This window comes from Natator depressus, chromosome 2 (assembly GCF_965152275.1).
Source record: "Natator depressus isolate rNatDep1 chromosome 2, rNatDep2.hap1, whole genome shotgun sequence".
Classification (NCBI taxonomy): domain Eukaryota; kingdom Metazoa; phylum Chordata; order Testudines; family Cheloniidae; genus Natator; species Natator depressus.
In genome coordinates this window covers 228,459,469-228,474,329 of record NC_134235.1, presented here as the reverse complement: position 1 = coordinate 228,474,329, position 14,861 = coordinate 228,459,469, and the positions used below count along the sequence as shown (strand labels likewise).

General features: G+C 43.9%; 1 protein-coding gene across 1 annotated transcript; it reads right to left on the bottom strand.

Moving 5' to 3' along the window:
• Nucleotides 1–839: 839 nt before the first annotated feature.
• MSRB2 (methionine sulfoxide reductase B2) lies at nt 840–14,441 on the bottom strand. Its single transcript, XM_074943407.1, is given in 6 exon segments — nt 840–872; nt 874–921; nt 2,602–2,749; nt 10,375–10,453; nt 11,452–11,562; nt 14,265–14,441. Coding segments are annotated over 6 exon segments (516 nt in total). The 5' UTR covers nt 14,362–14,441.
• Nucleotides 14,442–14,861: the final 420 nt, after the last annotated feature.

The following is a 14,861-nucleotide window of genomic DNA, read 5'->3' as shown; positions in this document are numbered from 1 at the left end:
ATATTTTTACCAACATTTTCTCAACAGCAATGAAGCAAAACTCCAGCAGCACAAAGGATCTGGTAGTGAATTCACGTTTGGTACTAAAGTTAAGTATTGTTGTGAAAGCTACAAAAGATCCTTCTCTTACTAGTCTAAGCTTGGTTTAAAGGGATAGAGAATAAGACGGAGAATATCTTATTGCCCTTATATAAATCCATAGTACGCCCACATCTTGAATACTGAGTACAGATGTGGTGTCCTCATCTCAAAAAAGGTATACTGGCATTAGAAAAGGTTCAGAGAAGTGCAACTAAAATGATTAGGGGTTTGGAACAGGTCCCATATGAGGAGAGATTAAAAAGGCTAGGACTTTTCATCTTGGAAAAGAGGAGACTAAGGGGGGATATGATAGAGGTATATAAAATCATGAGTGGTGTGGAGTAAGTGAGTAAGGAAAAGTTATTTACTTTTTCCCATAATATAGGAACTAGGGGCCACCAAATGAAATTAATGGGCAGGAGGTTTAAAACAAATAAAAGGAAGTTCTTCACACAGCATACAGTCAACCTGTGGAACTCCTTGCCTGAGGAAGTTGTGAAGGCTAGGACTATAACAGGGTTTAAAAGAGAACTAGATAAATTCATGGAGGTTAAGTCCATTAATGGCTATTAGCCAGGATGGTTAAGGAATGGTGTCCCCAGCCTCTGTTTGTCAGAGGGTGGAGATGGATGGCAGGAGAGAGATCACTTGATCATTATCTGTTAGGTTCACTCCCTCTGGGCATCTGGCATTGGCCACTGTCAGCAGACAGAATACTAGGCTGGATAGACCTTTGGTCTGACCCAGTACGGCCGTTCTTATGTTAACGAAACACTGTTGATACAGAACCTTTTGTCCAGAAGGTCTGGGACCATCATCAAACACATGACCAACATCACACTGCAACAGAAAAACAATGATTAGTTAAGTGAATACAAATCTCTTCAAGGTAGAATATCAGACAGCACTCCATGTTCTGCAGTGCAGTGCTATTCCACAACTTAGTTAAGAGTGACAACTCGGGAAAAAGAAACCCTACAGGCTACTCAGACATTTCTTTAAGAAAAGATTTTCTACACTCACAGCATGAGGAGTGGGATCAGCACAAAGCTAACAGTAAGTTCACAAGCTGTAAAGACATCCAAAGGAATGTGAGGTTATGAGTTGTTCTAAGAGATCCCAGTCTTTCCAGGTTAGCAGTAATACACAATAAGATGTACACACTACAGAACCTGGCCCTGCTGCAGGCAAGATACGACCTGGTTCTGCAAGTCTTATGCACACAAAATTCTTGCTAACCTCTATGGAATACTTTGTCAATCCTATCTTCACACCTCTGGTACACTCTGAGGCATCAGGTCCTACAAAGTGTGGCCAAACACCACAGACATGTTTGTAACAGTTGGTCACATGAAATAATCTCTAGTGAATTGGTGTAATAGATTTTGTTCCTAAATTCCAACCTGAGTGTACTTAAAAAGATGCTCATCTTATCTGCCAGATTGTTCCCTCAACCAAAAATGGATTTTTATAGCTGATACTGCTTTGATCTTGACTCACAAATCTGAATCCCAAGGGATGAGAAATTAAATTTTTCAGTGGTATCATAATACTTATAGATACATCCGGACAGACTAATTTGCTAACTGCATGGATGCAAACAAAACATATCCACAGAGATTTTATATAAATTCACACACCAAGTAACATTTTCAAAAGCACCTGAGTGACTTAGAAATTTAAGTCCCATTTACTTTCAATGGGGCTTAGATGCCAAAGTCACTTAGACATTTTGAAAGTTTTACCCTTTGGGGGTTGAGGTGGATAATCGGCTAAACATGAGCTCCCAATGTGATGTTGTGACCAAGAGAACTAATTTGATCCTGGAATGCACAAATGGGGGAATTTTGAGTAGGAGCAGAGAGGTTATTTTACCTCTGTATTTGGCACTGATGCACTCACTGCTAGAATACTTTGTCCAGTTCTGGTGCCCACAATTCAAGAAGGAGATTGATAAATTGGAGAGAGTTCAGAGAGCCACAAGGATGATTAAAGGGTTAGAAAACATTCCTTATAGTGAAAGACTCAAAGAGCTTAATCTATTTAGTTTAACAAAGGCTGCTCAGGGATGACTTGAATACAGTCTATAAGTATTTTATGGGGAACATATATTTAATAATGGGTTCTTCAATCTAGCACAGAAAGGTATAACAATCCAGTGGCTGGTAGTTGAAGCTAGACAATTCAGACTGTAAATAAGGTGTACATTTTTGACAGTAAGGGTTACTAACCATTGGAACAATTTACTAAGGTTTATGGTCGATTCTCCACCACTGACAATTTTTAAATCCAAGACTGGGTGTTTTCCTAAAGATATTCTCTAAGAATTACACTGGTGAAGTTCTATGGCCTGTGTTATGAAGGAGGTCAGACTAGATGATCACAGTGACAGATTCTAAGGCAAAAAGGGACCAATCTCTAGATATTGTTCTATGGCAAACTATGCAGACAATGAAAGAAAGATGAGGAAAGAAGAAAACACCATAAAGTCCTTCCGTACCACCTTCAAGATAAATGTACCTGTTTGCAAATGACTTCTGTGCTGGTTGATCCCAATGAGGTATCTGGATGCCTCAGGATATTGGCATTGCATTCATCTGTACCACATGCACCAAAAGCTTCTGAAAATGAAGGCCATCCAGTGCCAGAATTGTATTTCTTCTCTGACCTACTGAGGACAGCAGATCTTGTTATTAATCAAGAATATAGATGTTAATCAGACCTTTTTTGTTGTTTTCAATAGGAAAAACTGGCTTTTCCTTCTACTCTCTCCTTCACCTTTGGCACCTTAAAGACTAACAGATTTATTTGGGCATAAGCTTTCATGGGTAAAAAACCACTTCTTCAGATGCATGGAGTGAAAATTACAGATGCAGGCATTATATAATGACACATGAAGAGAAGGGAGTTACCTCACAAGTGGAGAACCAGCGTTGACAGGGCCAATTCGATCCGGGTGGATGTAGTCCATTCCCAATAATAGATGAGGAGGTGTCAATTCCAGGAGAGGCAAAGCTGCTTTTGTAATGAGCCAGCCACTCCCAGTCCCTATTCAAGCCCAAATTAATGGTGTTAAATTTGCAAATGAATTTTAGTTCTGCTGTTTCTCTTTGAAGTCCATTTCTGAAGTTTTTTGTTCAAATATAACTACTTTTAAATCTGTTATAGAATGTCCAGGAAGATTGAAGTGTTCTCCTACTGGCTTTTGTATGTTAATACATGCATCTGTAATTTTCACTCCATGCATCTGAAGAAGTGGTTTTTTACCCACGAAAGCTTATGCCCAAATAAATCTGTTCATTTTGAAAGTGCCACCGGACTCCTTGTTGTTTTTGTGGATACAGACTAACACAGCTACCCCCTGATACTTGTCTCCTTCACCTTTGTTTTTGTTTTGTGTTTGGGTTTTTTTAAATAGCATTTGGCTCAGTAAGCATCTTTTTCACCGCACATCACTGTTCCAGAACCTTCTCACCTAATAGATTTCTTGTTCTTTCTTGAGTACAAGCTTCTGTCTCATCAGTGGTGGTCCAGCCTTCTACAGTGTTTGAAAATGGCTTTCCAAATAGCTAACCACACTAGGCACTTTCCATAGAGCTCCAAAGGCCACAGTTCAAAACCTTATGCTTCCAAATACATTATTTTTAAAAAATCAAAGTTGAAAATAACAATAAGTTTTGGAGTCTCATTAGTTTAACCTTCCAGACAAGGTTCATACCTCAGAGCAACTGCTGCTTCAAACAGCAAAAGCGACAAGGTGTAACTAAAAAAAGTCCAGCAGATCAATTCTACACAAGTCAATGGAGCTTTCTAGAATACAATGATCTACTGCCCCCAAGAGGTGACAATTAGCATTACAGAGACAACTACTACTTGTGGTTAAACAGGAACTGGAAAAAAATATGCTGAAAAAGATAAGAGACTGGGGGTGGGGAATCCTTGAGCCAACCTTTGCTCAGAAGGTACAATTCAAAATTCTGTTGGGAGGAAAAATAAAGTCAAAGATAATGCAAATCAATATAGCTAATCAATACAAAACCTGAAGATTTTACATCAATCACAGAACAGCATGGCATGAAAAATAAATGGTACTCAAGAATGAAACAATTTCAGGTTATTTGCCTTAAGGGTTCCTTTTTACATCCATTTTAATTCTCTAAGCAGACATTTAAAAAGAGAGAACACTACAGTTAATCTATGGGATTATTACCAATACAGAACTAGTTCCACATTCATCTTAAAATCTATTATAAAGTAGGATTTATTAATAACAGTAATTCAGAATTGTTCATTTCTATGCATAAAAGATTTGTAAATCATTGCAACAAATCAAGACTGATTGCACTACTATGCTAAATATACTGAAGAACAAATCCTGAAGGTCTCCACTCAGGTTTTCATTCCCTTATTCCAGGGCCAGCTTTCTCAATGCTCCCCAAAAATCAATGCTTACAGTGGCACCTAGTGGTGCCACCACTGAAGAGTTTCCAGTAGCAGAAGGGAGTCCTGTATCACAAATGCTCTAACGTGAAACATTTAATTAAGATAAATACGCATGTTATGGTGGGGCATGATGAAACACTGACAATCTTATTTCTGTGCCTTTCAGAAAGACATATTAATATCTAAAAAGAAAAGGAGTACTAGTGGCACCTTAGAGACTAACAAATTTATTTGAGCATAACATTTAATGTTTCTAAAATGGCCAATGTTCACTATAATTCAAGTCAAAAGTAGCAATGTACATCTGGCACATAATTTGTAAATAACTGTAAATATTTTACAAGCAATATAATCTTTGCAAGTATATGAGAGACTGTAGTGAAGGAATGACTGGAGGATCACTCTTCTAAGGGCTACTGTTCCATCTATTATACAAAGGCACAAAGTATTATTGAAAATGCTCAGCTACAGGTTTGCGAAAAGATGTACAGAGTTTGGCCCCCAACACCTAGGGATCTCAGGGGTCTGCTAGAAGCCAGGACAGATTATCACACAGAGACCTGGTGCATCTGCACTGTACTGCATGGCTTCAACTGAACCAGTTCTCCAGGGGCTTCTCCAGCTGTCATCTGCTGAGGGAAACATGCCCCCTCACCTCATGTGGGTATTGGACAGTACTACAGTACTACAGAGGCTCATGGCAGGAAAGTTAACAGAGCCTGCAGATTCCCCATATGGGTTGGTGAAGGGACATTATGTGGTCCCCAGTTCTGCCCCACTCCAGCTATGCAAGGCTCTCTGCAGCATCTGGGACAGCTTTGCCCCAACACATATGGGCAGGGGAAGAGCCACATGCAGCTTCCTAAGGCATGGCCTGAGCCAATACCGTCATCTGGTTAAAACTTCATCTACTTCTGTTTCTTTTTGTCTGTTTTAATAGTTTTATTTCCAGAACACAAGAATAAGCTCTACATGTTCATACACTAACTCCCCGCCATCACTCCACACACAGTACATGAAAATTACAACAGAATATTGATAAATTGTCAAGAAACAACCACATTTCCTTACATTTATCCTTCTGTTCATTTAAATGGATGATACTCTGTAAGGGCCCTATCTGAAACCTAGTGAAGTCAATGGAAATTTTTCCACTACAACCTCAACCGGTTTTGGATCTGTCCCTAAATTTGCTAGTTCATTTAGTCTTCTACACCAGTTTTACAATGTTTAAACCTTACTGGAGAGGCTTTCCATTTTCAAAGGATCAATCTTCTGAGCTATTAAACCAGCTTTCAAACAGAAATTGTCCCTGTGTGGTTTACTAGTAGGTATATCACTTATATCCTCTAACAGAAACACTTAGTAGCCACAAAAATGCCGCTGTTCAAGATCATATTTGTCCTTTGAAGTACTTAATCGCAGAATTTATGGATAACTGGACTTTCCCAAAACATATGCATTAGATTAGCCTTCACCATACTATATCTCCAACACATGCCATTTGCTTTGATTTCTACTTTAGCCACCTCGATGGAGTCCTGATAATTCTAAAAATGCTTTTTGCAGTAGAAGTCTCAGCTATGTGGTTATTGAAGATTTGAGGTTTCATTTAAACTCCATAATTCGCTATCTATGAAGGTTGAGGTCTTTGTTCCATGTATTTTGAACCTTTTCCACTGAGTAGATATATCTATATACTTATTACTCTCTGCTACCATATGGAGAGAGAACTTTTTGTTTATCCTTGGCTAAAACTCCGATGCATTTTAAAAAAATACGGTTTTTTTTATTGTGAAGTTCTTTGTATGTGTACAGCTCAGCTAAACAAGGATGAATGATTCTCTTTTCAAATACTAGTTTTTCTATTAGCATTGTGTAGATCCTTCTTAAAAAATTGAATCATGGAAATTTTTTCTCTCAGTCCATTTTAACCTATGAATTTTCCTGTTTCCAATCTTAAAGGATAGGCTGTTCCAGAATGTGATTTTTTTTTTTCCCCTGTAGCAATGGATCAAAGCCTAATTTATTTGACAACTCTAGCCATGCTTTTCTAGAGCAGTGTGTTACAAGATCTGTGTGTGTGTGTGTGTGTGGTTTTTTTATTGCAATAAGACTAGGTTTAGTACAAATGAAAGCAACTGACACAATTCTCTTCAATACTGACCCATCTTCATGCTTCCGTCTTTATTTAACATTCAATATAAAGGATGCTTTAATGTAAAGGAACAGCAATTGTTTTTGCAATTTGGGAATTTAAAATCTCCCTGATCTGCTGGAAGGTATCACTTTTCTAGCCTATTGCAGGCTTTTTACCTTGTCTCCACAGAGTTTTGCAACATCTTACTAGCTTCTGAACATTGATTTTTAAAAGTGTTTATGGGCAATGATCTAAAAAGCTACAAAAGTTTAAGCAGTGTTCATTGGTATTAAATATATTTCCATGCTCACCCAAAGGTGAATTTAGTCCATTCCCATTTACCACGATCTAGTTTTATCACCATTTATTGCTGAGTCCTGCTTCATTTTTACTATGGCCTTTACGTTGTTTTATTTTATAGCAGTTCCTCAGGTTCTCACTGAAGTTCTAGTCTGAAATGTATGTTTTAAAACATTTATAGAAATTGGTATGATTTCAGCCTTATCCCAATTTAACTCTTAGTTGGAAATATACAAGGCAATTACCTAGGTCCAAAATATGAGGAACCATCTTTTCTGGCTCAGTTACAGACAGTAGAGCCATCTGCATATAACATTCCTAGACACCCTGTTGACAAACTTAGATGTTGATGATCTTGCAGAGTGTGTAGTGCTGATAAGGGGGGTATGGAGAGGAAAAGCATAGTCACTCAGGGCCAGATTTTCAAAGATATTTGAAAATTCCATATAGTGGGAGTAGGTTAGACACCTAACTGCCATTTGCTTAGCAGGAGTTCGGCACCTAACCTGCTTAGGTGCCTTTGAACATCCAACTAGATGCCTGTCTGCTTCTTAAAGGCACCTAATTATCTTAGAAAATCTGCCCCTCACAGGCCAGTAATGCCAAGGGTATGCAGAGAATAGTAGACAGATTCCCATGCCACATTTCCTAGGCACTTGTGTCCCTGAAGATCTGATAAGGGGGAAAGGAGGGAGGCCTGGGGGCAGATATTATGGTGCTCAGACACAGTGGGTTGGCAGCAACCGTCCTCACTATATAAAAGTAGGTGTACAGTAACAATTTTAATAGAAAACCAAGACTGCTGCTCTACGGCAGAGTAAAGCTGATGCACTGCCTCCGGAAGAACAGGGTCTAGAGAAGGACTACTCAGTGGGCCAGTAAGTACTTCTCAGGGCTAAGCAGTCTAATGACCACTTTTCCTTTCAGGATCAAGCCCTTAGTGCCCCTGGTAATTCTGTAGCTGTCAAGACGCTTTGGCTAACCTGAAAGTAGGAGGGATGATGGAAATCCTTGGTGAGTGCCTCTGTGGACAATAAACATCTGAGATAAGGGGGAACCATCATGCTGGATCAAACCAGTGGCCTATTTGGTGCAGTGTTCTGTCTCCAAGAGTGGTCAGCAACTGCTGCTTCAGAAGATGGTGCAAAACCCTGCAGTGGGCAGTTATGAAATAACCTGCCCCCAAGGAGAGTTTCTTCTTTACTTCCATTAGTTAGAGGTTAGCTTATGCCATGGTACACGAGGATTTATATTCCTCCCCAAACTCTTCAGTGTGTTTTACTATTATAATTCTGGATATTTTTGTCATCCATATAAATGTCCAATTCCTTTTTGAATCCTGATAAGGTCTTGGCCTCAATATCTTCTAGGGCAATACATTCCACAGGCTAATGGCGCAAACTAATATTTCCTTTTCCTTTAAATCTGCCACCTTTCAATTTCACTGATTGTCCCTTTGTTTTTCTATTATGGGACAGGGTGAATACGCCTTGTCTACCTTCTCTCTACCATACATTATCATTGTCTCCTTTCAGAGGTAAGCAGACCCAATCTTTTCACTCTCTCTTCATACAAATGTTTTTCTATGCCTCTAATCATTCTTGTTCATCCCTGAACCTCTTCTACACAGACTCAGAAGCAACTATGCCTGGGCACAACAGCCCTGCTTAGCTCCAAAGTCAGTGGTAGTGTTGCTTAGTGGATACAGCACTGGGTGGGGATTCAGAAGACCTGGTTTCTATTCCTGGCTCTTCTATTTTCCTGCTGAGTGACCCTGTGCAAGTCACTTCCTTGCTCTGTGCCTCAGTTTCCCCAACTGGGATATGGTGATAAAGATAGTAACCTCCTTTATGAAATGCTGTGAGATCTACTGATGAAAAGTGCTATATAAGAGTTTGGCTTTAATAATAATACTTGCCTTTCTTCCCAGCTGTAATGTACATTCACTTTACTGAATGCCTTTCCAGCATCTAGAATCAGAACTGCAATTTGTCTGTAAACCTGTGAAGACATGTCAAAGCTAGAATAGTTGTCAACAGCAACACCAGCTTGGCACACTCTGGGAGAATATATTCTATTTGTTTATCCATAACTCTGACAGTCTTACAAATAAAATTAAGGAACAAGGATCATCCAGTCACTTTTTTGGGGATTTAATATGAAAGAAATGAAAATATCCATGAGTGTTTGTGGTAGGATGGAATCTTCAATGGCTGCATTGAAGGCCCTAATTAATCTTTTCTAAAGTTAAAACTCTTCCAACATAAAATTCCATGCGTCAAGTCCCAGTCTTCTCCCATTATTCAGAGAAGTGACTGATCCCCATTTATTTTTCTTTCCTTGTAGTTTTATCCCAATAATTTCTCACTCTTCATTTAAATCCCTCCTTAAAACACACTTCTGCAAAGCCTTTCAAAATGACCGATGCTCAGAGCTGGATGAGGACAAACACTATAGGACATGCCTAGGTCCCAGCTTCTGGAGTCATGTGACTGTATCAGACTCTCCGTTTTTTTTTTTTTAAAAAAAAGTAGGTTTCTAGCCCTCCTGGTTGAAAATGTGACACAAGTGTAATCAATGAAGTCATGTCTGCCTGAATCTTCAGACATCCTGAAACAATAGCTCAGAGGTATGATCTGCCCCCTTAATCTCAATGGAGTATTAGCTCCAAGACCTGCTACTTTGGGGCTCAGCCCATATCAACCAACAGAGGCCTCTGTGCAGCAGGGGAAGAGTGCAGAAGCCCTGGCCCTGTCACTCAAGCAGATACACCCTGGGAAAAGTACAGGGGTGGGTGGGAAGTGTCTGCTCTCTCCAGAAGGAACCCTTTCTGCATTCTTAAGAGGAGGAGGGACCCTGCTTCTGCCCCTAGGGGGGGAAGAAATGGGCCCCATGCTGCTGCACCTGCCTCTATGAAGTGAGGAGGTCCTTCTGTCTCCACCATTCCAAGTGATGGGGAAGGACCACACAGCATTATGATATGCCTAGGGGCTGGGCCCAGATTGCTTTTGCTCGACCCTGCATGTGCTGCAACCTCTTACATCACCTCCAACTCTTCCCAGTGGGCCAGGTGCTGTGTGTGTCCAGTTTGTTTTGAATTACACCGCAAGCATCTTAGAAGGTCATCATGTTTTCTTACTTCCTTGTAATGTACCAGGCCCATTGTTAGCAAACAAGTAAATAATAGGTGTTATTAGAGATCTTCATGTGCTTAAGAAGAGGGCCCAATACATACCCATGTCCCTGCCAGCATCTTGGAAATCTCATGCAGTTTTTCGTATGCTAGCATCAAAGGATTTTTCGATAGTCTGGGCTATGATTTTTTCCCCCCGTTAAGAATATATTGCACTGCCTGTCATACTAAGAAGCTCTTAGGATAGCCATATACGCTGGAATTTTGAAGATCTTACCTGAACAATGGGGCATTGCAGTATACACAATGGTACATTCCTGGATCTCTGTTATTCAGATAGATTCCGGTAAATGGCTAAAAACCAACATAGTATTAACATACTACTTTCAAGGTTCAACATCTGGAACAAACATGTAGAGGGTCAGATTTGAAACAGAGGAAAAAAACAGACGGCTTCACAGGAGGCCTTTGAGGAACAAACAACAAACACGCACACAAAATCGAGGGGAATATGCCTTTGGATTAACAGTGAAGATTGCCCCTGCCTTCAAAAGCTTCCAGAATACAGTCTAACATCAAATGTGTAAATCATCCAGGTAGTGAAGCCAGTGTCACGACCTTCTAAGCTCATGAAGTGTGCAGCACCTCACAGATCAACTCACTTGTATAGAGTTCAACAACTTCAAAGTACTCTACAACTAATTAATCCTCATAGCCCCTCTGGGAGGTAGAGAATTGTTATCCTTATTTTACAACTAAGGAAACAGACACAGGTTACATGATTTGGTCCAAGGGCACATGGCAAGTTAGTGACATAGAACTAAACCATATGGCCTTTCAATTAGAGAATGAAATATAGCAGGGTGATAAGGTATGAACATGGTCTGGCATGTAAAGGGTTACTCAGTTCCAGCCTATTACATGGCTGTTGTGGGTGGGGTTATAAAAGGAAAGAGGAAGCTGGTGCAAAGGAGGCAACCGCAGGGGAAAGGTGTATTCTGGTTGGAGCTGGAAAGGGCCCAGCAATTATTCCCCAGTAATCTGAGTTGATTTGTTTTGGTTTTGAGCTTTGTTTTTGGAACTCGAACAATCCCTAAAGAAAGGGCTAAGTCTGCACACCAGCTTACAAGCACACAGGAACTGCCACATTGGATCAGACCAGTTGCCCATCTAGGCCAGCACCAGAGGCCTCAGAGGAAAGAAATCCTGCAGTAGATGGGGATAAAGAGCCCCCAGAGAAAGTTTCTTCCCAACCCCCAATAGCTGAAGGATGGATTAAGCCCAGAAACATGAACAAAATGAGATATATTTCCAGTACCGTCTCCTTGACAGGCATCAGACCTCGTGCTTATCAGTTCAGTTCCTTTTTCTCTCATGATATAGAACTGTTCCGGAGTCAATTTCTTTTGCCAATCAGTGGTGACAGCTGTTTCATCATATCTAGTCAGAGACCCCACATCTTTAACTGGAAAAAGAAAAGAGTATATACTTTAAAATATGTGCTTTTCTCATTTTGAAACACAATCTGTTGGCCACTGTCCACTTCAGCATCAGGCTGAAAATTCACTTTGCCCACAAACAACTGAATACTTGAGGTTTATGTGGGTAATATATAGGTGAGGAAGGTGGGGCTGGGAGTTGAATATTGCCACACCCAACAGAGGAGCAGGGCATGCTGTTGCAGTGCAAAACTCCACACCTGCTCTCTATGCTATGGGCTGGAACCGTGACTGCAGTCCCTACACACCACTTATGTTAAAGATACTGGAGCTGTGTAACACAGCCCCTGTCCTGGAACTCCCCAAGCTTGGCCCTCCATTCAGGCTGGGGTCAGCACAGAGGCCCCTTAGCCACTGCTCTGCTGGTGCACCTTCTTCACCCCATACATTCATGCAGGGTTTGGCATAATTTGACCCTTAGAAATCAGAGCCAAAGCTAACAGAGATGTTATCCTCATTTACAGACCATCAAAGACTAGAGTAATGGTTCTCAAACCATGGGCCACTTGTGTCCCAATCAGCGTACATGGCCCATAGGCGCCGACTTCCCCGCTTTCCCCTGGGTCCTTGACCTCCCGCTCTGCCCCCGGCCCCGCCCCCACTCCACCCCTTCCATGCAGCCCTGCCCCGCCTCTTCCCAGCCCTGCCAAGCCCCCATTCCACCCCTTCCCCAAAGTCTCTGCCCCAACTCTGCCCCCTCCCTGTCCCTATTCCAACCCCTTCCCCAAATCCCTGCTCCGGCCGCGCCTCTTCCCCAGCTCCTCCCCCTCCCTCCCAGCACACCACCAAACAGCTGTTTGGCAGTGGCCAGGGGAAATGCTAGGAGGTAGGCAGAGGAGCGGGGACGCGGCGTGCTTGGGGAGGAGGAGGTGGTGAGGCCGGGAGCTTGGCTGTCAGTGGGTGCAGAGCACTCACTAATTTTTCACTGTGGGTGCTCCAGCCCCAGAGCACCCACAGAGTCGGCCCCTCTGATGTGGCCCATGTGACATCCTCACATGGTAGTATATATATATCTGTGTGGGTGCAGCCCACATAACACATAGAGAGCTACATATATGGCCCACAATGGTAAATAGGTTGAGAACCACTGAACTAGAGGAACTCACTGATACATTGTCAGCAATGGTGGTGAAATATCCCACAAAATGTATGGAGTGGCTGCCCAAGCTCATCCATAGGTTAGAGCGCACACAAATGAATGGGAGAGGGATAGCAAAAATCAGAGCATGGGTTCATCGATATATGGACGGGGAGCCCAGAGTACCAAGTCACAAAAGCCTGAACTACCAGTACTCCTACACATGCTGGTGGTAGGGAGTAATAGGTTATTAGCACAGCTGCTCACAAACTGAAGCTGTTATATTTATAGAATTGCAAATATTAGCCTATTTGGTACCAGGTGTATAATCTGTGAAGTTTTATTTTAAACAGCTACTAACTAGGATCTGAAAAATTCACAGACTAGTGGAGCAGCAATCTCAGAAATGTCACCCTTCCCCTCTTCACTTTCTAGTGGGTCGGGGGGTGGGATAGATAGATTGTAAACTCCTTGGGGCAGGGACTGTCTGCTAGTCTGTATTTGTACAATGCCAGCACAATGAGGCCCCATAGTAATGAACAATATTATGAGATAGCAATGAATTGTTTGGGGAGGGATGTTATGTGTTCAACAGTGACCTCAGAACATCCCTGATAACTATGTCTCTCCAACTAATTCAGCAATAAGCTAAGCTAAGGTGAAGAGGGGTGTACACAGGGGCAGATAAGGGATGAGAAAAAACAGACCATTGCCATAGTCATAATTGCATGCTCCACCGGTTTAATTGATTGCCTATTAACTTTTACCAAGCGATTCCTGATCTAGCAAGCAATTCACCCATCAAAAAAGCCTTTAGAGTCATTAAAAAGACTTGAGATAGGAGGCTCCGAGGAATGGGATACAGGGCAGATGAGTGTTCAGCACAAACACCATTTCGCATGGCACCCTTGTTGGCACGCAGTGAGCTAAATGATCTCCTGCAGGCCAGGATCGACACAGGCCACGAGTGCCCTGCCCAGAGCCGAAAGGGACACATGGGCGGGCGGGCAGCAGAACGGCGGCAAAGGTTTCTGTGGTTCCTTAAGCTGGAGCATGAATTTTCCCGGCTGCCTCCAGACACCGCCTGACCAGGGGCCCACGCGGTCAGCTCCAGCCGAAGTTCCACCGCGCAGGCTCCGACGCTTCGAGCAGTTCCCTGCAGCCCCGCCCAGGTGGGCACAGGACACAGCAGAAGTTTCCAGCGGGGAAACTCCTTTGCCCTCAGCCAAGCCTCTGGACCCGCTCCCAGGCACGGGGCGCCGAGCACCCCCTAGCGCACGCGGCGGCCCGCGCGCGGGCGGGAAGGCAGCGCCCACCAGCAGCCCCCCGGCAGGCGGAACGTGGCGCCGCCACCGAACAGCCCCCGCGCTCTGGGCAGGCGGCGGCGGGTGCAGCGTCCTGGGCGGGGAGCGGGCGGCCCCGTCCCGGGCACAGCTGAGGGGGGCTCGCCCAGGCGCTCAGCTGCACAGAAGCCTGTGCCCGGGGGAGCCGGCAGGGCAGGGGCAGAGAGCCAGGGGGAGCGGGCCCGGCCCCGGCCCCGAGAGCAGCCTGAGCCCCGCCAGGCCTTCCCCCGAGCTCCGCAGCAGCTACCTCTGTCCGTGTGAGCAGCTCCCGGGGTCCCCAGCACCATCGGGGGGAGCCGCACTTTAACCAGCCGCTCGGGGAGCCCTCGGAGCAGCCGGGCCATCGTGCAAAGGGGCCGAGCGAGCGCAGACAAACGGTCCGGGAGCCGGCGAGCCGCCACTCAGCCCGGGCTGGCCTCGGAGCGCGCCCGCCAGCCCAGCCAGCAGCCGCGCAAAGGGCGCTGCCCGCCCCGATGCAGCTCCGCGGAGCCTCCTGCAAGGAGCGCGCTGGAGACAGCGCTGGGTCTGCCTGGCTCCACGGCACTAGACACCTGCAGCCGCCCAGAGACCCGGGGAGGGTCCTCGAGCCCAACCACCACGGGAAGCGTCTACAGGATAAAATTAGAGCCGGGCAGGGAGTCAGCGGATAAGGGCCAGCTGGGGGTGTCTTAGTGCTGTGGTAGCTGGCTGCACCCCAATCCCAGGAGCTCACTCAGGTTTGAGCCCAAGTCCTCTTTCCATCCACAGGCAAATCAGTCTGACTCAGCCGAGTAAGCACTCAGGATCTGGTGATAAGGGCCCTGCTAGGGGGGTGAGTCAGAGCCTGAGTCCTACTTTGACTTGG